Here is a 25,382-nt window from a genome sequence, read left to right on the forward strand (position 1 = left end):
AATCAGAAATATAAGGGAATCTTTTCATAATGCTGGTATTCTATAAATTTCTGAAAGGCAGAAAATAGCTCTTGTTCATACTTAATCTTATAAGCATCTAGCATAACACTTGGCATATAATGGCTGTTCTGTGTTTCATGGAGTAAATATTTAATTGCAATAACTATGATATACCATATTTTAGTATGTATGCTATATGAAATTCAATTATCTTAGATCTATTATTAGATTTTTGGTTAAAAGCTGCAAATACACAATACTTATTCTTATGGATTCTAATATAAAATTGAATATCCATCCTGTTCCTCAATGTTTGACTAATTTTAGCTATATTTTGTGTATATAATTGACATTCTATATCAACATGATAATTTAGCTTCTATTTCTAACTCAGATTACTGCCTTTATATGTAATATATACTAACACTTAAGCTACCATAAAATAACACTACTTCACTGTCCTCTTAATTTATATTCTTTCAAGAAATGGAATCCTTGCTTTAGTTAACAAGAGAACTGAAAAATCAATTTTGTCGTAAGTTTAATTCCTGACTGTATAAAAATAACTTGACATATTGATGAACTAGCATAAATTTTAAGTCACTCATATTTGTTTCATGGTATCTGATGATAAATTAACCCTAAAACAGAAATTCAGTTATTTTATAAAATCAACGACTTAACTTCTGGAATCGAATTGAAATTTCTAGTTTTCTGGCTTTCAGGGAAGTCATCCATTACTTCACATAGAAACTTACATTTTTAAAGCCAGAGAAAACCTTGGAAGGTCTAGCCCAGTGCTTCTCAGCCCCCTTTTCATTACCGCACCCCTAAGAAACATTTTGGCTTTTTTTTTTTAAACCTAATTGCCTTCTTCCTCCATAAAATTTTAATACCAAATATATACTGTATATCTATTTATGACTATATGTGTATCTGTACTTTATACATAAAAAGAAATTTTTTTCCAGCTCCAACCAAACCAATTTTTGTCACCATTAAGAATCACCTCCTTTTTCATGTAAGGACACTTAAGTTCAGAAAATATTTGCAAATGCAATGTCAGAGGATCTTTAATTAAAGCCATAAACAACTCCAAAAACTATCGGTGAACTAATTGAAAAACTACTAGTTAGCTAGATACCAATAAAGATAAATACTATTATCTTTTGGTTATTCTTTTTATCACTAGAGGATAGGCAAGGCAATATAACCTAAATCAGTAAATTTTATGTTCTTTTAGATAACTGTTTTTATAGAAGCTGAAATGGCAAAAAATAGATTCTTATATTAAAATAAATGTTATTCCATATATTCCCAAGTACCCCACAATTCTTGTCTTTCAAACAATTACTTCAAAATCTTTAACAGAAACGGTAGAATTCAGAATTTAAAAAATTATGCAGAGACACATTTCCAGAATTAAAATTCAAGTTCTTAAGAAAATGATTTGCCATGTTGGTATAAACTATTGAAGTAAAAAGTGCCTATATATTCTCCTTCTTATTCCTGGACACATTTTTAACTTAGAGATTATTTTAGACTAAATAATTAGCCTTATTAATATTCTTACCAGTTCTGTCATATGACTCATGACAAGTACGTGCAATTTCTGCCCCTAGCTCTAAATAATGACCAGCTTTATCTGTTCTGGAACCATCTGCTCCTAGGGCAAACATTCCCCCAGCAAAGCAGGCCAAATGCCCCATCTTTTTTTCCAAGTGCCCATTCTTCCATTCTCCAATAAAGATAAGACCTCCACGAGACTTCTTAATAAGATGTTTTTCTATAGCCTATAGGAAAGAAAAGATATTCAAAATTTTAGAAGCAAACTAGTAGTGTTCAAACTTACTATATCCTTCTGGCCATTATAAAACTTGGGAAATATGATATTCTATAAAGTAGTAACTTTTCCAAACTAGGAGACTTAATTAATATAAGTGTTGGAGTGAGTGATCAAATTGCATATAATCTGGAACAAATACCTGAATTACTACCATAATAAGACACAGTGGAAGAGGGGAGACTTGGCCTAAAAATTACCTTCTATATAATATTATCTTTAGTCTCTTACTTCTCAAACTTCAGCATTTGTTTTGGATGCTTTGCCTGGGTAAGAGAAGCCATATTATAAACACTGTCTATCCTCCTGGAATATAAATTTTACTCAAAGGATGTGAGAATGGTGACAGAAACAGTCTATATTAAACCCGAGTATATCAGAGTATAATAATCACATTTCATTTTTACAATGAGATTATCAAAAGCTTTGCTCCTTTGAAATATGTTCTTAGACTTTGCTGAGATGAGCTATTTTCTACCTTTAGAGGTATTTCTATGGAAAAGCATAAGAAATGGCATTAACTCATTTTCCTTAGTAGGAACTATTATATATGATTAGTGGTTATACTTTTATTTCTGACAAAAAGGAGTATTTTCGTGGTCAGTTGTTCTCTGACAAGTTTAGTAACAATCAGCCTTGGCAAATTTTATTCTATATTCTCTGTAATAATAATTTGAGTTTTACAGAACTGGAGTGACTATGTCTTACTCATCACCTATATTCCAGAGGGCATATAATGTAGTATGCACTCAATAGAGGTTTAATTATTAACTAATTTTATAAATGAATGGTGCTCTTAGATAATTGTATTTGATGATAGGGGAATGAGAGGTGGCTGAAAACCAAAATAGCAAGAAATTATCTTTGGATTATAAGTTTTTGTCATTGTTTTCTTTTAACCATAGTACTCTGAAACACAAATAAAAAGATTAGTTTTTTGAGTATGGGGCAGGATTTTTCAGCTTTCTGAACCTCATGATACCAGCACGTTTTCCACATAGAAGGTATTCCATAAATGCCTAAAGGATGGTATCCATATGTTTGTAATTTCTGTTCATTATAACATAATTCTTACCATATTACAATTAAAAGAAATCCAAGCATATCCACATGGACTTACTATAACTAGAGTAAAAGGCAGTTAGGGCTTTTCACCAATAATTTTAAAAGAAAGTAGGAACCAGGGAAATGGGTATCTATAAGGATAGGAGAAGGTAAGGTGGGTATGGAATAATTTAAGCTCAGAAAGACAAAGTTTAAAAATAAGGTACTTCAAATTAGAATGAGTGTTAATTGGTCATTCCTGTCTCCTTCAAACATTCCATATGTCATTTATTTTACAATACTCTAACAGAATAGTTATTGAAAATAATTAACACTGCAAAAACTACATACTTGCGATCATGTCTCAAAGTGAAAGCTGACCATTATTAAAAAACATTTATTAGGTACCTATTCTTGACTCAGTAAGTAATAAAACTAATAAAAACAGGACAAAGAGAGAAAGTACAGAAATATTTACAGGATCCATAACATATAGCAGATGATTCATGGAAAATAATGTGAATTTATAAGCTTAACTTTAAAACAGACATGGCTTTCAAAGCATATACAATTAAAAAGGCAATTTTTTTTCCTTTGGAAAAAATTAAGCAAAAGTCAAAATCGTTTTAAAGAAAATTACAAGAAAACAGCAAAAATTAATTTACTGCATGGTATATGATATATCACATTTTCTCAAATATAAAAATATTAAATATATTCATGCATTTATCAAATACTATGGAATACCTATTATGTTTCAAGTATCGTACTATGTGCTGAGATAATGTTAAACAATTTAGTCTCTCCTCTCAAAGGAGCCCACAGTCTAGCGGAAATTACTAAGAGCTATTTTCAAAAATATGGTTCTAAGAATATTAAATTCTTCCCAGATAATAACCTATCTTGGATCACAAAACTTTCTAGGTTTAAATTTTAATAAAAGAGAATAAAATTCTCCTACTAAAATTTACATTCTTGGTTGTACTTTTAGTTCCATTTATTTATTTATTTATTTATGAGCCAGAGTCTCGCCCTGTTGCCCAGGCTGGAATGCAATGGTACGATCTCGGCTCATTGCAACCTCCTCCTCCCAATTTCAAGCAATTCTCCTGCCTCAGCCTCCTGAGCAGCTGGGATTACAGGCATGCGCCACCATGCCCACCTAACTTTTTGTCTTTAGTAGAGACGGGGTTTCACTATGTTGGCCAGACTGGTCTTGAACTTATGACCTCATGATCCGCCTGCCTCAGCGTCCCAAAGTGCTGGGATTACAGGCATGAGCCACTGCGCCTAGCCTAGTTTATCATTTAACACAATATCTCAACAAACACTTATTAAGTACCTATAATGGGCAAAACACTGTGAGCCACATATTAAGTTCAAACCCTGTGCATTTTTTTAAAACAACTGTAGCAAATTAGGTGCCTAAAAAGTAAGGATATAAAATGAATAAGATTCTTGGTTTAATGAAACAAAACAAAAAACAAAAATTTTAACTCTGACAACTAATTACTGACTACATCAGCACAGTGTTGATGTAGTATATACAAAATATACAATTCTAAAAAAGTAATTAAATCATTAAGTGAATATTGGTTTATAATAGAGCAAGAAGCTAATAACCTGCTAAACACATTTACTTAACACACTTTTAGCTTACTTTTCCATTTCACAGGTTTTTCTTAGAAATGCTCCATATAAAATCTTCCTAGAAGGAACCTTGTTTCAATTATAAACTGTCACAATATCATGGTATGAAGTCATTTAAATATGAAACAATATAATACAGTGGTTAAACGAACGGGCTCTGCAGCCAGACTGTTCAGTTCCAGGTCCTGACAATCACCAGCAATATGACCTTCAGCGAGTTACTTAACTTCACTGTTCCTTAAGGTCCTCATGTATAAAATGGTGATAATGATTAAATGATCTCATATATGTTAAAAAAAAAAAAAAAAAAGGGGGGGTGGTTTGAACAGTGCCTGGGAAGTAGAAAATACTATGTAACTGTGTTGTCATTATTTTAATTATTTACCCATAAGGCTCTCAATGTGTAGGTTCAAGGGTTTATTTGAAAGAAAAATCGTTTATGAAAATGTACATAAAGTCAGAAGTTTTTCCAGTCTCTGTAAACATTAACTAAAAGTAATTAAAATCAATTTTCATGAATACACTAAAATAAATCCTTATTTATCTTTATCTTCTTTTATTTATTAAGACAGATTCTCACTCTATTTGTTGATTGATTGACTGAGATGGAGTCTCACTCTTGTCACCCAGGCTGGAATGCAATGATGAGATAACAGCTCACTGCAACCTCTACCTCCTGGGTTCAAGTGATTCTCCTGCCTCAGCCTCCCAAGTAGCTGGGAATACAGGTATGTGCCACCATGCCCAGCTAATTTTTGTATTTTTAGTAGACATGGGTTTTACAGGCTGGTCTCAAACTCCTGACCTCAAGTAATCTGCCTACCTTGGCCTCCCAAAGTGCTGAGATTACAGGCGTGAGTGGCTGTGCCTGGCCTATAATAAATTCTTTCTTCAAAAGTTTCTTTAAAATGCCACAAATAAAAGAAGATTTAATATGAGGCTTTTCTATTAAAATTGCAATAAACCCTACAGTGAATGCATATAATAAAATACTTATATGTATTTCCTGAATGTCTATAATAAAACGGTTATAGGGTATTCATCTAGTCACTACCAAATACATTGTACATTCAATATGTTAAGTAGATGGAAATGTTCTGGAAATAATCACCTCAATGGCATCATCATACATCTTTCTTGCCTCATGGTCTGTTTTATCTGACATCAACCATGCTTTCAGTAAGTATTCATAAAAACTGTCTCCCAAACCGCCGACAGATGTATGATCTGTAATAAAGGAGAAACAGAAGGACAGAGGTAAGGGAAAGAGAAGACAGATAAAGTAAATTTTTCAATTATAATGACTATGTTACAGGTCAATAATTTAAAAATTATATTGACAATCTTATTTTCAACATACTTCGAATTTAGTGCCGTAAGTGTACACATAATCACTTTCCTCTATATGTGTATCCAATTTTCTTTTCCTTTTTTTTTTCAGATAAAGTCTTGCTCTGTCACCAGGCTGGAAATGCAGCCGCACAATCTTGGCTCACTGCAACCTCTGCCTCCCAGGTTCCAGCAATTCTCCTGCCTCAGCCTCCCGAGTAGCAGGGATTACAGGCATGAACCAACACGCCCAACTAATTTTTGTATTTTTAGTAGAGATGGGGTTTGACCATGTTGGCCAGGATGGTCTCAGTCTCCTGACCCCGTGATCCACTTGTCTCGGCCTCCCAAAGTGCTGGGATTATAGGCATAAGCCATAGCACCTGGCCACGTGTATCCAATTTTCTAGAAAATATTTTTTCTCTGGATGTGGTGCATCACATACTTAGTAGCCGTTTTCTTGAATTACGGTTTGTACATTTCAATAGAGCCAAACTTTTCCAGAATTGATAATTACCCTTTATATAGTAATATCTTTAAATAAATAAATTATTACTAAGTATGAAAGCTCAACTTAAATCTGATGTTAAGCAAAAAGAGCTCACTCTTAAACATGTTATTATCCGATAGTTAATGGTAATTCCTAAGCCATAATAATAAATTAAAATACACCTACAAAAAGAAAAATAACCCAAGAATTCCTTTATAATATAACCTTGCATAATATAATAATAGCTGTTGACCTGCTATCCTAGATTACTATTTATACAAATTTAAGTACATACAGGCATACCTTAGAGATACTGCAAGTTTGTTTCCAGACTACTGCAATGCAGCAAATATTGCAACAAAGTTAGCCATACAAACTTTTTGTTATCCCAGTAGGTATAAAAATTGTATCGACAGCATTATGTTTAAATAAACAACGTTCATCTCTTAATTAAAAAAATACTTTATTGTTAAAAATGCAAATGATCATCTGAGGCTTTCAGCAAGTCATACTCTTTTTGCTGGTGGATGGTCTTGCCTTGATGATGATGGCTGCTCACTGACTGGGGTGGTAGCTGCTGAAGGTTGGGGTGGGTGGGTTAATTTCTTAAAATGAGACAACAATAGTCTCCTGCACTGATTGATTCTTCCTATTTGATTTCTCTGTAAGATGAAAGATGTCTCTGTAATGTAGCATGTGATACTGTTTAATAGCATTTTATCCACAGTGAAATTCTTTCAAACTTGGATTCACCTCCTCATATCCTGACACTGCTTTGTCAACTAAGTTTATGTGGTATTCTAAATTATTGTCATTTCGACCATGTTCACAGCTTCTTCACCAGGAGTAGATTCCATCTCAAGAAACCACTTTCTTTGCTCATCTGTAAGAAGCAACTCCTCATTTGTTCAAGTCTTATCATAAGACTGCAGTAATTCAGTGCCACCTTCAGGCTCCACTTCTTTGCTATTTCCATCATATCTACAGTTACTCACCCCGCTTGAGTTTGAATCCCTCAAAATCACCCAACAGGACTGGAATCAAATTCTTCCAAACTCCTGTTAATGTTGATACTCTGACCTCCTCCCACGAATCACAAATGTTCTTATGGGCATCTAGAATAGTGAATCCTTTCCAGAGGTTTTCCATTTACTTTGCTGATATCTGTTAGTGGAATCACTACCTATGGCAGCTGTAGCCTTACAAAATGCATTCCTCAAATAATAAGACTTGAGAGTCTTAATCACCCTTTGCCCCATGGACAGCAGAATGGATGTTGTGTTAGTAGGCATGAAAACATTAATCTCCTTGGGCATCTTCACCACAGAAAATGGGTGACCAGATGCACTGTCAATGAGCAGTAATATTTTGAAAGAGATCTTTTGTGCTTAGCAGGTCTCAACAGTGGCCTTAAACTCTGCCATCAACAGATGTGCTGTCATCTGAACTTCGTTGTTCCATTTACAAGCCACACAGAGAATACATGTAGCGAAATTCTTAAAGGCGCTAGGATTTTCAGAATGGTAAATTAGCACTGGCTTCCACTAAAAATCATCAGCTGCATTAGCCCCCAAAAAGAGTCAGCCTGTCCTTGAAAGCCAAGCATTGACTTCTCTTAGCTGTGAGATGACATCTTCTTCCAGTAGAAACCTGTTTCATCTACACTGAAAATCTGTTTAGTGTAGACACCTTCATCAATTAACTTAGCTAGATCTTCTGGATCCCATGCTGCAGTTTCTGTATCAGCACTTGCTGCTTCACCTGTCACGTTCATGTTTGAGAGGCAGCTTCCTTCCTTAAACCTCGTAAACCCACCTCTATAAGCCTCAAACTCTTCTCCTGCAGCTTCCTCACCTCTCTTAGCATTCACAGAATTAAAGAAAGTTAGGGCCTTGCTCTGGATTAGGCTTTGGCTTAAGGGAATGTTGTGGCTGGTTAGATCTTCCACCCAGACCATTGAGATTTTTCCCATATCTGCAATATGGCTGCTTTGTTTTCTCATTACACATGTGTTCACTGGCATAGTACTTTCAATTTCCTTCAAGAACTTTTCCTTTCCTTTCACAACCTCCTAACTGGTGCAAGAGGCTTAGCCTTTGGCCTGTCTTGGCTTTCCACATGCCTTCCTCCCTAAGCTTGATTATATCTAGCTATTGATGTGAAGTGACAGGCATGCGACTCTTTTACTTGGAATACTTAAGAGGCCATTGAAGCATTTATATTTATTAACGCATACTAGGCATACATTGTAGGGTTATTAATTGGCCTTATATCAATATTGTTATGTTTCAAGGAATAGGGAGGTCAAAAGAGAGAGACAGGGAAATGGCCAGTTGGTAGAACACACAACATTTATTAAGTTTGTCATTCTACATGGGTGCTGTTCATGCTGCCCAAAACAAGTACTATAGTAGTATCAAAGATCCCTGATTACAGATCGCTATAACAGACATAATACTAAGGAAAAAAATTGAAATATTGCAAGAATGGCCCGAATGCGACCCAGAGACACAAGGCAAGTACATGCTGTCAAAAGAATGGTGCTGGTAGACTTGCTCAGCACAGGGTTATCACAAATCTGCAATCTGCAAACACACACACACGCCAAACCCTGAAATATCTGCAAAGTGCAATAAAGCAAAGCATAGAGATAAATATATAAGCATATGGGTATGCCTATATTTGTCCTAGATACATTCTTATTTCATCTGACCTATACTTTTAAACCTATCCAATTCGACACTACAGCTTCCAAGCAACCACTCTTTTATCCCTGACCTTCTACAAACCCTGCCCTATACTTCCAACTGTTTCAAAACTGACATCCTCTTCTCTGCATTAAAAAAAATAATTATGTTTTGTATAATCCTCATTCACTCATTCATACAGTACTATCCCTGGTTTTTAAATTGGTGAGAAAAAGATAGATTATTTAGTGTTTTGTGGCAAAAATTGGCTATTCATTTTGGGGGAAAATGCTAATTTTCATATATTTAGCTCACAAAATACATTTGTGAATGATTAATTATTTATTAGTAAAACACAAAAGAATAAGTTTCCAGAACAAAATATAAGAACATATCTGGTCTTCCTAAGTAAATGATTTTAAGGAAAATACAAAATGAAGGAGTCATAAAGGAAGAATAGATAGTTTCATACGGTAAAGCTAAAAGACAAATTTAAAAGACAAGAAATGGAGAAGAAATTTGCAACATTCGTAACAAGAAAAGGATTACTGTCATAAACTACAACTCCTGACAAATAGGGAAAATTAAAATAGGGTACACACAATTAACAAAAAAAGAAACACCAATTGGTAATTAACATAAGAAAAGATGCCCAATTCCACCACTGACCAGAGAAAAGCAAACTAAAACAATGAGATTCAATTTTTGTCTATTAGATCAGCAAACATTAAGACTGATAATATCCAATGTTGACAAGATTATGGTCCCCATTGCTGAAATTGAAGGACAATTTTGGAGTAGCTACCAAAATTTAACCTAAAAATTGTAGTTCTGGAATTACAACAGTATTTACAGAAATATACAAATATAGACGTAATAAAAGTTAATGAGAATTATTTTCATTAGTAAGAAACTAAAAATAACCTGAAATGTTTAGGGAGGAAGATAAGTTACAATATAAACATACTGTGGAGGACTGCACAATCATTAAAGAGAATCAAGGTGAATCTATAATCTGACACTAAAAGATGTCTATTATGCTGTTGAGTGGGCAGGGAGAGCAAATTTCAGAATTACATAGTTTGATACTTCTAAAAATGTGTGTTTAAAGAATGTTGGTGTACATATAGAAAAGAAAAGATCTGATCTCAAACTCTGGACTCAAGCAATGCTCTAAGGAAGGAGCCCTTCAATTTTAACTTTAGACACTTACAGTCATGTGGATACATGTAACGTATACTATTAAAAATCATCTTTTGTGTAGAAAGTAATAAATGGGGGAAAAGAGCTATCATTCACTTTAGGCAATACGCCCATAATTTACTTTCACCTCATCTCAAATGCTATTACTTCTCACTTCTTTTTTATTTAATCCTAAGTGTATAATTCTGATGTTTACATATGTATACACCAACAAAATCACCACCAAGATAAAATTATAGACATTTCTGGCATCATACAAATTTTCCTCATGTGGCCTTCACAGTCAATACCCAACCCCCAATGATAACCTTTTTTTTTTTTTTTAAATTTCTATCACCACCACAGGTTTGTTTTGCCAGGTTTCGAACATCATATAAAATGGCCATTTGCAGCTGGGTGTGGTGGCTCACACCTGTAAATCTAAGCACTCTGAGAGGCTGAGGCGAGCATATCACTTGAGGTCAGGAGTTCTAGACCAGCCTGGCCAACATGGTAAAAACCCATCTCTACTAAAAATACAAAAATTAGAGAGGTGTGGTGGTGAACACCTATAATCCCAGCTACTTGGGAGGCTGAGGCATGAGAATCCCTTGTACCTAGAAGGCAGAGGTTGCACTGGGCCAAGATCACAACCCTGTACTCCAGACTGGGCAATGAAATGAGACTCTGTCTCAGGAAAGAAAAAAAAAAAGCCATTTGCTTTCAACTAAGATTTGTTAGTTTAATGATATTCTTTATTTTCCATCTAAATATCTAACAGGACACCTCTGCTTTAAGAAATCTTCCTGAATCTCAAACATTAAGTGACTGGGTATTATAGAAGTCACTTGGAGGAGCAGAAGACAGGGCTATAATAAGATGTCTTATTCTAAATTTCAGATAGCACAAGAAATTCACAATTAAATTTTGAATAGCTTTCCATACTCATCATACTTACATTTACAAATTTTATAATGATGGTAATATATGATGGATTTATACAACAGATTATAGTTAGGAGCTAAATTAAGTCTAACAGATTGACACATTTTATAATCACAAAAAATCATAAAAGTTAACATACAACTTGTAAAATATTAATACAGAAATGAATAGAGTAGATAGGGAGAGTCCCTTATATTTAATGGGCATTTGGGATGGGGTAAAAGTTAGTGGTGCCTTTTGGGCACATTATTTGGTAACGAACAAGAGAGCAGTGATTTTGCATTTGAAGAGGTACTATTTAAAAACATGTATGTTATCAAAACAATTATGACAAAATATTCCCATCAATTACCACCTCATTTTTGTGGTTATGTCATAATATCTTGACTCATTCAGTGACATTACCACCTTATCAACTGCCCAGTCTTTTCTTAGACATCACCAACTGCATAAAATTATGCTGCATTGTAATTGTCCTTATATTTTAACTATGACTTTCTTGTATAGCTTTTTGTTTTTTCCAGATTTTCCAACTGCTTTCCTATTGTGTCCCATCAATTTCCTCCCCATTTACTGTATCCTGGCCTCTCAACCATGCTACTTATGCTAAGTCACCCTTCGCTCCTCGTTCCTCTAGGGACCTTCCTCTCAACCTGGTCATTTTCTGGGCATGCTCCACAGCTGTCATCTTCACACCTCTCTTTTTCTTGCTTTCCAGAGTTACGCCCATTGTTTCTTCAGTCCTGTGTCTCTGTCTATAACTGTTTTACTGAATCACATTCTGAAATAACTTCCCACAGAAGAGTGTGTGGGATGTAAACCTTTTCGTCTGAAAACGTTATTGTTATGCTCTCTCAATTCTATTTCATATTGGTATCAAATTCAAGGTTGGAAATAATTTTCCCTCAGAGCTTCTTGGAAGTACCATTCTAATACCTTCTCACATCCAGTATAATTGATAAGAAATCTGATATTATATTTTTTAACAGGCTTAACATGTTCCCAGTCCTACTTCCTCACACTCAACTCTCTTCTCCAAGGTTTACAATCTTCACTTAAACATTGATTAGATCTAGGTAAAGTCTTTTTTTAATTTGTTTGTTCCTACAGCCATTGTGCTAGGCACTTTCCAAAAGAAAGATCATTATCTTACAGCTCTGGGAAAAATCTTTTCTACTATTCCTTTGATTAATTTCTGTACTCCACTTTCTGAGCTCTCTCTTCGGAAAGGCTCGTTAATTGGAAACTGGACCTCCTGTACTGAGTTTCTATTATTCTTTTCTCTCAAATTTTAGTCTTTTAGTCTTCCTGTATATTCCAAGAACTTATTAAATCAATTTTATCTTTAGTCTCTCCACTAAAGCTTTAATGTCAGCAATCATACTTTTAATCTGAACCCTTTTTTCATTCTCTAATTGCTTCCTTTCATAGCATCCTATTTTTATTTTATGAATATATCTTCTCAGAGGTTTTTGACTAAAACAGAGAATTAAAAATGTTTATCTATAGAATTGTCTGTCTCCTGTGGGATCTCTTTTTTGACTGCATTTTTTTTTACTGTGAAACTTAACATGTGTACAGAAAAGCATAAATGTTCTCCTTATTGCAGAGAACATTTGTATAACCCACAGTCAGAACAATATGTTCCATGTATCTTACCCAATCATAATTCCCACCCCCCCAAAAAAAAGAAACCAATATATTAACTTTCAGAGTAAGTACTTTTTTGAATTTTTAACACATTTACCATCTGACAGCCTCTCCCAATTACTATGAGCTTATTGTGCCTATTGGTATATTTAATATATTAATTAAATGTATTCTCACATCTAGCTTCGGTAGCGCAGGATTCAACCATGTTGTTGTATGTAACAGTGTATCATTTATTTGCATTTCTATATGATATTCCACTGTGGTAGTCAACCACTATTAAATTATCTGTACTTTAAAGTTGTGGGTAGCTAGCATGGGTTTCCTCTACTCAATAGCGTTATTCTCCACTGAATAGACCTAATTGTCACTAATTCTGTCCCCTGAGTGGGAATATTGACGGGATGATTTCTGTGTAGAATGCTTTGAGGAAATGTGGGCTAACTGGTAGGCTTTGTTTCAGAATCAGTAATAGGTATTGTGGGACAGTGGACCTGGCCAAATTTCAGAATGAAGGGAGACTTTATTCTGGGAAACTGACATCCCTACTGAAAGCTTTTACTTTCCTAAATGAAACTGATTTTTTACAAAAGAGCTGTATAGTTATTCCTAGTGGTAAATGCCAGGGATGGAGGTGGCACATAAGGATTTCAGGTAGAGCCCACATTTCATATAATGACCCTCAATAAGTAGCTGGGTTTTGTTCTACTTTTCATATATTTGTTTACTTGTATCTATTGTTTATGAACCCAAAATCTCTCGGGAATTCCATCAGTTACCTTTTCTGTAATCCCTATGCAGCCATTCCCAGACACACTGTGTTCTGCCAATTTGTTGAAATCTCTTGTTCATTATTACATCCCGCTTGCCTCCAAATCTTTCTATTATTATGTTTATTCCTGTTTATAAATATTTCTCTTCTTTCATTTCATTGTGGTCTCAAGAAAGATGGCTGGCCACAGTGGTGAAGTTATAGTTGAATCTTCTTCCATGAAGCAGAAGTACTACTATAACTTTCTCAAGTTCACTACTTCTTCAATCACTGCAATTAGTTAATACTATCCATGTTTAACTTCTTATTCCTCTGTCTCATAATCTGCTCCCACTGTTTGTCCTTTCCATGAATAAAAACCAAACCATATGGAAGCTAAACAAACCTTCATTTAACTCCTGTTTTCTTTATGGTGTGGAACTTGTAAGTTTGTAACTACTTTGTTATTCAAGATGATTTTATAGAACACCTTTTAAAAATGTGGTACACAGAAAAACCTTTTTCAAATCATAAAACATTTAATCCTTGAACAACACAGATTTGAACCCCAGGGGTCCACTCATGTGAATATTTAAACATAAATATATTGAAATGACTTTTAATATTTGCAACAATGTGGAAAAACTCATAGACAAGCCACATGGCCTACAAATAGAGAAAATATTGAGAAAGAGTCCGGTGTGTCATGAATGAATAACGTATGTGTAGATACTAGTCTATTTTAACCTTTAGTATCATGAAATATTTACAAATCTATTAGAAAAAGTTAAAATGTACCAAAACTTACACATACACAGATATACATGGTGCCACTGATAGCCAAGAGAAATGTAAACAAATGTAAAGATGTAGTATTAAATCATAAATGTGTACGATTAATTGTAGCACACTTTACTACTGTAATAATTTCACAGTCACCTCTTGTTGCCATGCAATGAGCTCACGTGTTGTAAGTATCCACTTAAAACATCCTGTGACACTAATCATGTCTGTGTCTTCAGTAAATTGCATATTGCTGTAAAAAGTGAACTTTCATAGTTCTTGTGTGTTTTTTATCGTGTTTGGTGCAGTAGTGTAAACCTTGAATAACACCATGGGACTCACATGAAATGCCACTAGCAATCTGAAAGTGCTCCCAAGGGGCAAAGAAAAGTCATGATATTACAAGAAAAAGGTGAACTGTTTGAAATGTACCATAGATTGAGGTTTGCCACTGTGGTTGCCACCATTTCAGACAGACTATTCATCTTGTAAACAGACAACATAAATTTACAGTATCAATAAATACAGTACTGTGTAGGTATTTTCTCTTCCTTATGATTTTCCACATAACATTTTATTTTCTCTGGCTTACTATAAGAATACAGTATATAACACATATACAAAATATGTACTAGTTGACTATGTTATTGGTAAGACGTCTGGGTCAACGGTAGACTATTAGCAGTTAACTTTTGGGGCAGTAAAAAGTTGTGTGTGAATTTTTGCCTATGCAAAGGGCTGGTGACTCTAACCCCCACCCTGTGTTGTTCAAGGGTTAACTGTAGTTATATAATGATTCTTTGTCAAGATGTTCTTAAAAGTTAATGCAAAATCCCACCCCATAACTGAAACATATTACAGGCGCCCCCGGCTAATTTTTCTATTTTTAGTAGAGACGGGGTTTCACCATCTTGGCCAGGCTGGTTTTGAACTCCTGACCTCGTGATCCACCTGCCTTGGCCTCCCAAAGGGCTGGGATTACAGATGTGAGCCACCGCACCTGGCTCAAGTTTTAATAAAATTTCCATGTATGCATTTTTAAACACTTTCCTAATTCCCCAATACTAAAATTGTACTACATTCAATTACTTGCATTAAATATCCATTATGAAGATAATTTTTAAAAAACTTACAATATCTCATTAATGTAGATTATCAGAAAATGCATTAAAATCTTGGTATTAAAGATTCTGTTTCAGGGTTTTTTAATCTTCTGTAAACATTATATTTGTGCCTAGAGCTTTTAAATTTTCTTATAAGCCCTATGTCCACATAAAATATTTCAAACCACTCAGTTGACTGTAATAAGAATGTCTCTTACAGAAATACACAAATGCACAATTCCATTCTGCTCCTCTCTCAAGAGTCTGAACTTAACTGTTACTTCTTTTTTATAATCTACTTGTTCCTTAATCCCCTACATTCTGGCTTCAGCCTACACCCTAGTCCTAATATAGCAAATAAATTTTAAGCATGGGAAGAAAATTATTAGATTATACAAGAAGACTATGCAGAATGTGGATGAAATTAGGAGGATAAAGTTTTAAAGCAAAGATACTGAGCTCAACTTCGTATATATGGAGTTTAAAGTACCACAAAATACTCTGACGCAAATATCCTGTACATGTACAGATAGAAGTTTATAACCCAAGAAAGATTACTAATGAAATACTGATTAACATGGGGGAGAATTTCTTTTAAAGGCCACACAGAGTCTCTGCTGCACAGAGTCTCTGCTGCACAGAGTCTCTGCTGCATATCCCTCTGCTTTGTTGTTAGAGTTGTTGATGACTATGTTGTTTCTTTAAACAACCCTTTAAAAATGTAAAAACCATTCTAAGTTAGAGGGCCCTACAAAAACAGGCCACAGGCTGGTCTCCATAGTTTGCCAATTGCTGATTTGGATGTCACCAACATATAGGGCGTCGTTTGTCATGCTGTAAAAAGAGATGAGGTTGGTGAGGCAAAATGGAAAGGGTCAGAAGAAAAAATTCCTAGGAGTATCAACATTTAAGAAGCTGTGTAAGGAACGTAAAACAAATTTCCAATCAACATTTCAGAAGCTGTGTAAAGAACACGAAACAAGTTTCCAACCTTTGAAAGTGGACTGGCCTTGCATTTTGCTTTGTTTAATAGTAATCCGGTAAACAGTAGCAGTGTGCCAGCTTCAAGCCTAAGCCTCAAGAGGCCTTGCATGCTCCACTTCTTTTTGTGGAACTGTTACTACCATGTAAAAGGCATGCATGGTATCTCCTGATAGGTGATGAGACCACACGAAGCAGAGCCGAGTCCTCCCCAGCGGGGCCAACCTAGCCTCCAGCCAACTTGTCAGCTACCTGCAGACACATGAACAAATCTAAATAAGGTAAGCAAAGCCCAAGCCAGATCAGCACAATCACACAGACAACCTGTTGATTCCAGAGAAATAAAAACTTTTTTTTTTTTTTTAGGGATATTTTATCTAAAACATTGTTTTAAGCTACTAAAGTTTAGAGGGGTCTGTCACACAGCAATACTTGTCTTATTTTTGGACTACTCTATAGGACAGTAAGAGGGCCACATAAGAAATTACTTTTAGTGAAGTGATGGGGAGCAGAGCCCAGAATGCAATGCATTGAGAAGTAAACAGAAAGCAAACAAGAAAAACAGACTATTCCTTTGTTTAAATAGACTTTACCAAGACATGAAGAAGAGATACAGAGTATTTGGCAGAAGGAATCTATGGCATTGAAAAAGAGTTAAAGGAAGTATAGAGAGGGACCTACTGGCTATGAGAAAGGAACCAGGAAGTTTAATGTATAGCATAAGTAAATGCAAATACCAAAAAAGAAAAAATTCAAGAGTCCAGAGAAGATAGGATCCAGAGCACAGGTCAACGGATAAACACTGTGTCAGGTCTCCATATGCAAGCCTGGAGCCTGAAAGTCTGAAGTCCTGCTTGCCTAGGCTGATTGTCTCCCACCCCCGGCCTGCGTTCACCATTGGTTTGCCATTGTCTCCCACAATCGCCCAGCAGAGCTTCCCCGGACAAGCCCCTCACCCCACCCTGCCATCTTAACTGTCACTATGATAATACTCTTACTCCACCTGCCATTGTAACTGAACTTATGGTAATGTATACTCCTCACCCCTACCCCCACCACTGTAACTGGTCTTACTCTGTAGCTTTCCACTGTCCACCCCAAACCTATAAATCCAACTCCTAACCCACCGCCCTTTGCTAAAGCCCTTTTCCGCCTTAGCCCACCTGCACCCAGGTGAATAAACAGGCATGTTGCTCACACAAAGCCTGTTTCGGGGGGGTCTCTTGATTCAAAGTGCGCGTTTTTAATACACTGGACGGAACAATGGATGCTGCATTCTCTGAGACTGGAGAAACAGGGGATCAAGTGGGTAAATAAATGAGTTTATAGGTAAAGAGATTTCTTGCATAAGGATCTTTTCTTTCACCTTGACTTAGGAAGCAAGGTCATTTGGGTGGGGTTGAGGGAAAGGTGTACAGCGACCAACCACTAGAAACTCCTAGAGGACGTGTTCTAGGAATTAAAGCAAAAAATCTAGGAGAATAGAATGGAGCGTGCAAGAAGCAATAATGAACAGAGAGATTAACTCTTTGAACCTCAACTTCAAAATAAGGCTGAGCAATGGGGCAGTGAAAGTACACAAGTCTTCATGTTGTTCAGGGGGAAGGTACAGTAATGATTAATTCTAGATGTTGTTAGAAGAAATATAAACAAGATATAAGTTAAAACTCAAGGGCAACTGTTAGAAAAAGATGGAAATATACATATATACAAATATTCAAATGAGTAAAAAAAAATGAGGCAGGATGGAATAGGATATTTTAAGAATGCCCAATAAATAGAAGGAAAAATAACATAATAGAAATTGACTTTTAAAAAAAGTGCTGCTGGCCAAAATAGAGTAATGGGCGCTGAGCTTACCCTGAAACCGAAAGCCACCAAAAACTTTGGACAAAATACATGAACACTGGTTTTCAAGACAATGAACAGCAGGCAACAGAGGATAGTAATCGCTAAATGATGGAAAACAAACAAGGTGAGTCCATTATTGCCCCTAGATTACTGCATCAAGAAAATTTTCAGGTAAAGGCACAGAGAGAAAAAATTAAGACATACACCTATGAACTCCCTAAGTTGAAGAAATAAGGCTGAGAGTCTGGAAAGACTGGGGGCGCTACAGTTTATAGGACAGTATACCAGACAGAACAGATGTGCTCAGAAAGAGAACCCCAGAGTTCTGCAAAGGATCTCCTTTAGTATTCAGCAGAGTACTGAGCAGTATATGCATGTGAAGAAACTACCTAAGACTATGGCAAGAACCACATGTAAGGACTGGAGGGATCACTGCCTGGTGCTTACAAAGAGCCTACTGGCAACAGGGAACATTCACACCAGCCAGACAAGAAAAATTCATAATTCACAGGGCATTCAGTAGAGTACTCAGGAAGATCCTGCCTCACTGAGCAATCCTCCAGATTCACCTAAAAAATCCAAAATGCAAAACAGGAAACAGGTCAAATTATTTCCAAATAACAACTGTATCCCTAAACAAAGCTCAAGAAGATTTCTAGGGAATGAAAAATATCCAGCACCTAGAATCTAGTCAAAAATTACCAGGCACACAGACACAGGAAAAATAATGCACTATAAGAATAAGGATTTAATCAAAATTGATCCAGAACTGATCAATTGATCAAATTGATCCAAAGTTCAACATCACTGATCATTAGAGAAATGCAAATCAAAACCACAATGAAATACCATCTCACACCAGTCAGAATGGTGATTATTAAAAAGTCAAAAAACGGCAAATGCTGGCGAGGTTGCAGAGAAAAAGGAATGCTTTTACACTGGTGGTGGGATTGTAAATTATTTCAACCATTGTGAAAGACAGTGTGGTGATTCCACGAAAATCTAGAGGCAGAAATACCATTTGACACAGTAATCCCATTCCTGGGTATATACCCAAAGGAATATAAATCATTCTGCTACGAAGATATATGAATGCTTACGTTCACTACAGCAGTTTTCACAACAGCAAAGACACAGAATGAACCTAAATGCCCGTTAATGATAGATTGCATAAAGAAAATCTGGTACATACACATCATGGAATACTACGTAGCCATAAAAAGGAACAAGATCATGTCTTTTGCAGGGACATGGATGGAGCTGGAAGCCATTATCGTCAGCAAACTGACAATAATGCAGGAACAGAACACCAAACACCACATGTTCTCACTTATAAGTGGAAGCTGAATGATGAGAACACATGGACATATGGTGGAACAACATGCACTGGGGCCTGTTGGGAGGTACAGGGGGAGGGAGAGCATCAGGAGGAATAGCTAATGGATGCCAGGCTTAATACCTAGGTGATGGGTTGATCTGTGCAGCAACCTACCACAGCACACGTTTACCTAAGCAACAAACCTGGATATCTAGCACATGTAGCCCAGAATTTAAAATAAAAGTTGAAGAAGAAAGAAAAGAAAAGAAAAGAAAGAAAGCAAAAACAACTATTGAGAAAAAACAAAGTAGGACGGCTAACATCATTTGGCCTCACTTATAACAAATCTACATTAATCAAAACAGGATGGTATACACTGCTTCGATTGTGTAGATTAATGATAAACAGGATAGTCTAAAAATAAATGTATACTTAAACGTATACTGATTTTTAACAAAGGTGCAAGGGCAATGCAGTGGGAAAAGGAGAGCCTTTTCAACAAATGATGCCAAAATAACAGAATATTTGTATGTTAAAAACAAACAAACAAACAAAACTTTGAGCCCTATAGAAAAAACAACTCAAAATGTCTCACAGATGGAAATACAACACCTGAATCTATACACTTTTTCTTTTTTTTTTTGAGATGGAATTTCGCTGTTGTTGCCCAGGCTGGAGTGTAATGGCACAATCTCGGCTCACTGCAACCTCTGCCTCCTAGGTTCAAGCAATTCTCCTGCCTCAGACCCCAGAGTAGCTGGGACTACAGGCATGCCACACCTGGCTAATTTTGTATTTTTAGTAGAGACAGGGTTTCTCCATGTTGGTCAAGGAGGTGATCCGCCCACTTCGGCTTCTCAAAGTGCTGGGATTACAGGCGTGAGCCTCCATCTATGCTCAGCCCTGAATCTATAAACTTTTAGAAGAAAACATAGGAAGAAATCTTAGTGTGCTTGGGTTAGGCAAAAATTTTTTAGATATGACATAAAAGAATAACTCATAAAGAGCAAATTGGTAAAATGGACTTCTTAATTAGAATCTTCTGCTTTTCAATACTATTAAGATAATTAAAAGGCAAGCCATGGATTGGGAGACAATACCTTCCAAGAATATATCTGACATAGGAATTGTATCTAGAATATATACTGAAATCTCAAAACTCAACAATTAAGAAAATAATCTGTTTTTTAATAGGCAGTAGACAAGAGGTTTGATCAGATAATTCACCAAAGAAGATAAATGGATAGGAAATAGTATATAAAAAGATGTTCAACATAATTAGTCATTTGGAAACTAATTAAAACCAAAATAAGTTACCACTACACATCTATTAAAATGGCTAAAATTGTAATTCTCCTTGAAGAGGTCCTTTACATCCCTTGTAAGTTGTAGTCCTAGGTATTTTAATCTCTTTGTAGCAATTGTGAATGGGAGTTCACTCATGATTTGGCTCTCTGTCCATTATTAGTGTACAGGAATGCTTGTGATTTTTGCATGTCAATTTTGTATCCTGAGACTTTTCTGAAATTGCTTATCAGCTTAAGAAGATTTTGGGCTGAGATGATGGGGTTTCCTTAATATACAAGCATTCACCTGCAAACAGACAATTTGACTTCCTCACTTTCTATCTGAAGATTCTTTATTTCTTTCTCTTGACTGACTGCCCTGGCCAGAACTTCCAGTACTATGTTGAATAGGAGTGGTGAGAGAGGGCATCCTTGTCTTGGGCCAGTTTTCAAAGGCAAAGCTTCCAGCTTTTGACCAGTCAGTATGATATTGGCTATGGGTTTGTCATAAATAGCTCTTATTATTTTGAGATACGTTCCATCAATACCCAGTTTATTGAGAGTTTTTAGCATGAAGGAGTGTTGAATTTTTATCGATGGCTTTTTCAGAATCTATTGAGATGATCATGTGGTTTTTGTCACTGGTTCTATTAATGTGATGGATTACATTTATTAATTTGTATATGTTGAACTAGTCTTGCATCCCAGGGATGAAGCCGACTTGACTATGGTGGATAAGCTTTTTGATGTGCTGCTGGATTCAGTTTGGCAGTATTTTATTGAGGATTTTCGCATCAATGTTCATTAATGCTGTTGGCCTAAAATTTTCTTTTTTTGTTGTGTCTCTGCCAGGTTTTGGTATCAGGATGATGCTGGCCTCATAAAATGAGTTAGGGAGGATTCCCTCTTTTTCTATTGTTTGGAATAGTTTCAGAAGGAATGGTACAAGCTCCTCTTTGTACCTCTGGTAGAATGTGGCTGTGAATCCGTCTGGTCCTGGACTTTGGTTGGTTGGTAGGCTATTAATTACTGCCTCAATTTCAGAACTTGTTATTGGCCTATTCAGAATTCGACTTCTTCCTGGTTTAGTCTTGGGAGGGTATATGTGTACAGGAATTCAAACCATTGCTCAAGGAAATTAGAGAGGACACAAACAAATGGAAAAACATTCCATGCTCATGAATAGGAAGAATATCATGAAAATGGCCATACTGCCCAAAGTAATTAATAGATTCAATGCTATCCCCATCAAGCTACCATTGACTTTCTTTACAGAATTAGAAAAAACCACTTTAAATTTCATACGGAACCAAAAAAGAGCCTGTATAGCCAAGAAAATCCTAAGCAAGAAGAACAAAGCTAAACGTATCACACTACCTGACTTCAAACTGTTCTACAAGGCTACAGTAACCAAAATAGACTGGTCTGGTACCAAAACAGATACACAGATCAATGGAGCAGAACAAAGGCCTCAGAAATAATGCCACACATCTATAACCATCAAATCTCTGACAAACTTGACAAAAACAGGCAACAGGGAAAGGATTCCCTATTTAATAAATGGCGTTGGGAAAACTGGCTAGCATATGCAGAAAGCTGCAATTGGACCCATCCTTATACAGTATTCAAAAATTAACTCAAGATGGATTAAAGATGTAAACATAAGACCTAAAACCATAAAAACTTTAGAAGAACACTTAGGCAATACCATTCACGACATAGGCATGGGCGAAGACTTCATGACTAAAACATCAAAAGCAATAAGAACAAAAGCCAAAATTGACAAATGGGATGTAATTAAACTAAAGAGCTCTGCACGGCAAAAGAAACTATCATCAGAGTGAACAGGCAACTTACAGAATGGGAGAACATTTTTTGCAATCTATCCATCTGACAAAGGGCTAATATCCAGAATCTACAAGGAATTTAAACAAATTTACAAGAAAAAAACAAACAACGCCATCAAAAAGTAGGCAATGGAGATGAACAGACACTTCTCAAAATAAGACATTTTTGTAGTCAACAAACATATGAAAAAAAGTTCATCATCACTGGTCATTAGAAAAATACAAATCAAGGCCGGGCGCGGTGGCTCACGCCTGTAATCCCAGCACTCTGGAAGGCCAAGGCGGGTGGATCACGAGGTCAAGAGATTGAGACCATCCTGGTCAACATGGTGAAACCCTGTCTCTACTAAAAATACAAAAAATTAACTGGGCATGGTGGCGCGTGCCTGTAATCCCAGCTACTCAGGAGGCTGAGGCAGGAGAATTGCCTGAACCCAGGAGGCAGAGGTTGCGGTGAGCCGAGATCACGTCATTGCACTCCAGCCTGGGTAACAAGAGCGAAACTCCGTCTAAAAAAAAAAAAAAGAAAGAAAAAAGAAAAACACAAATCAAAACCACAGTGAGATACTGTCTTATACGAGTTAGAATGGCAATCATTAAAGAGTCAGAAAACAACAGATGCTGGAGAGGATGTGGAGAAATAGGAGTGCTTTTACACTGTTGGTGGGAGTGTAAATTAGTTCTACCATTGTGGAAGACAGTGTGGCAATTCCTCAATGATCTAAAACTAGAAACACCATTTGACCCAGCAATCCCATTACTGGGTATATACCCAAAGGATTATAAATCATTCTACTATAAAGACACATGCACATATATGTTTATTACAGCACTATTCACAATAGCAAAGACTTGGAACCAACCCAAATGCCCATCGATTATAGACTGGATAAGGAAAATGTGGCACATACGTATATACATTGGAATACTATGCAGCCACAGAAAAGGATGAGTTCATGTCCTTTTCAGGGACATGGATGAAACCAGAAACCATCATTCCCAGCAAACTAACAGAGGAACAGAAAACCAAACACCGCATGTTCTCACTCATAAGTGGGAGCTGAACAATGAGAACACATGGACACAGGTAGGGGAACATCATACACCACAGCCTGTCAGCAGGTGAGGGGGATAGGGGAGGGACAGCATTAGAAGAAATAGCTGACGTAGATGACAGGTTGATAGGTGCAACAAACCACCGTGGCATAATGTATACCTATGTAACAAACCTGCATGTTCTGCACATGTATCCCAGAACTTAAAGTATAATTAAAAAAAAAAAAGAAGAAAAAGAAAATAAAAATAAAATGGCTAAAATTAAAAGACTGACTATATCAAGTGTTGGCAGGTATATGGAGAAACACTACTGAAAGGAATGTAAAATGTATATGTACTCTGGAAAACGACTTGGCAGTTTCTTAAAATATTGAACATACATACCTCCTATTTGATAAAAGCAGCCTGTTCCTAAGTATTCACCCGAGGGAAATGAGAATATATGAAGGTGTGTAAGTCAATGTTCACAGCAGCTTTATTTGTAATAGCCCCAAACCGGAAATAACCTAAATGTCCATCAACAGGAGAATGGATAAACAAATTGTGGTATTCCACACAGCAGAATTCCACTCAGAACTAGTGCTATACCCAACATGGATAAATCTCAAAATAATTATGCTGAAGGAAGCCAAATAAAGAGTACGCATAAAAGATGCCATTTATATAAAATTCTAGAAAAGGCAACCTAATCTTTAATGACAGAAAGCAGATCAGTGGTTGTTTTGGCGGAGGGGGAAGGGAGGAGAGTGAGAGAAGGAACACAAAAGGGTAAGAGAAAAGTGGTGATAGATATGCTTGCTTTTGATTGTGATCATGGTTTCCAGAGGTGTACGCATATTTTAAAACATCAGATTGTACATTTTAAATAGGTACAGTTTATTGTATGTAAATTATACCTTAATAAAGCAGTTTTTCAAAAGTAAACAAAACCAAAAGAACATTGGGAATTAGTCCGAACGTATCAGTAATCTCCACAAATTTAGTTGTTTTGACCCAGTTTTTAAAACACTGAGACTCTCAAACTGAAATGTTTTTAAAAATCTATATAAAAACTATTTTTCCTAAAGATAGAGCTAAACTAAAATTGCCTAGGAAATTGAGAATAAAGAAATGGTCAAAAGAGAAAAGGTTTTTTCTTTTTGTTTTGGTCAAAACAAAAAGGCTTGGGGATGGACAGAAGGGTTCCATAGAAGACTCATGAAGAATAAAGAATAGGAAAGTAAACTGATCAAAGTAAAACAAAAAACAACAACAAAATTGTCATGGAATACTGGTGATCCACATGAAACTGGAAATTACAAACATATAGTAACTTTAACCTGTACTGTTATTTTCACCAGGAATGCTTAGTTGACTCTATATATAAATGGGAAAAGTAGGCGGCTGGGTTGATATGAGTTTTGGAATTTGTTAGATAAAAAAAGAAAGGGAAGGTATACACACATGTGTTCCCATAAGTCTGGATCCTACGCAGTCCAGGTTGAATAGGAAAAGAACCATTCAGGACCCTTACACCACTGTTCTTCTATTGTACCCAACCAGTTAAACAACAACTTTGGATCAGCCCAGCTGTCAGTATGTTTTAC

The 25,382-nt window shown here is 35.9% G+C and overlaps 1 protein-coding gene across 2 annotated transcripts in view; it reads right to left on the reverse strand.

The window, feature by feature from the left end:
• MAN1A2 (mannosidase alpha class 1A member 2) overlaps positions 1-25,382 on the reverse strand; it is a 160,980-nt gene that overhangs the window by 31,392 nt on the left and 104,206 nt on the right. For both annotated transcript variants that reach the window (XM_032249606.1, XM_032249607.1), the window contains 2 exons: positions 5,649-5,764; positions 1,574-1,793 (listed from right to left, as the gene is read on the reverse strand). In XM_032249606.1, coding sequence (XP_032105497.1) covers positions 1,574-1,793; positions 5,649-5,764 — 336 coding nt within the window. The remainder of the gene's footprint in view (positions 1-1,573; positions 1,794-5,648; positions 5,765-25,382) is intronic.

The sequence above is a fragment of the Sapajus apella genome, unplaced genomic scaffold (assembly GCF_009761245.1).
Source record: "Sapajus apella isolate SASKATOON/1434 unplaced genomic scaffold, GSC_monkey_1.0 scaffold69, whole genome shotgun sequence".
Taxonomy (NCBI): Eukaryota; Metazoa; Chordata; class Mammalia; order Primates; family Cebidae; genus Sapajus; species Sapajus apella.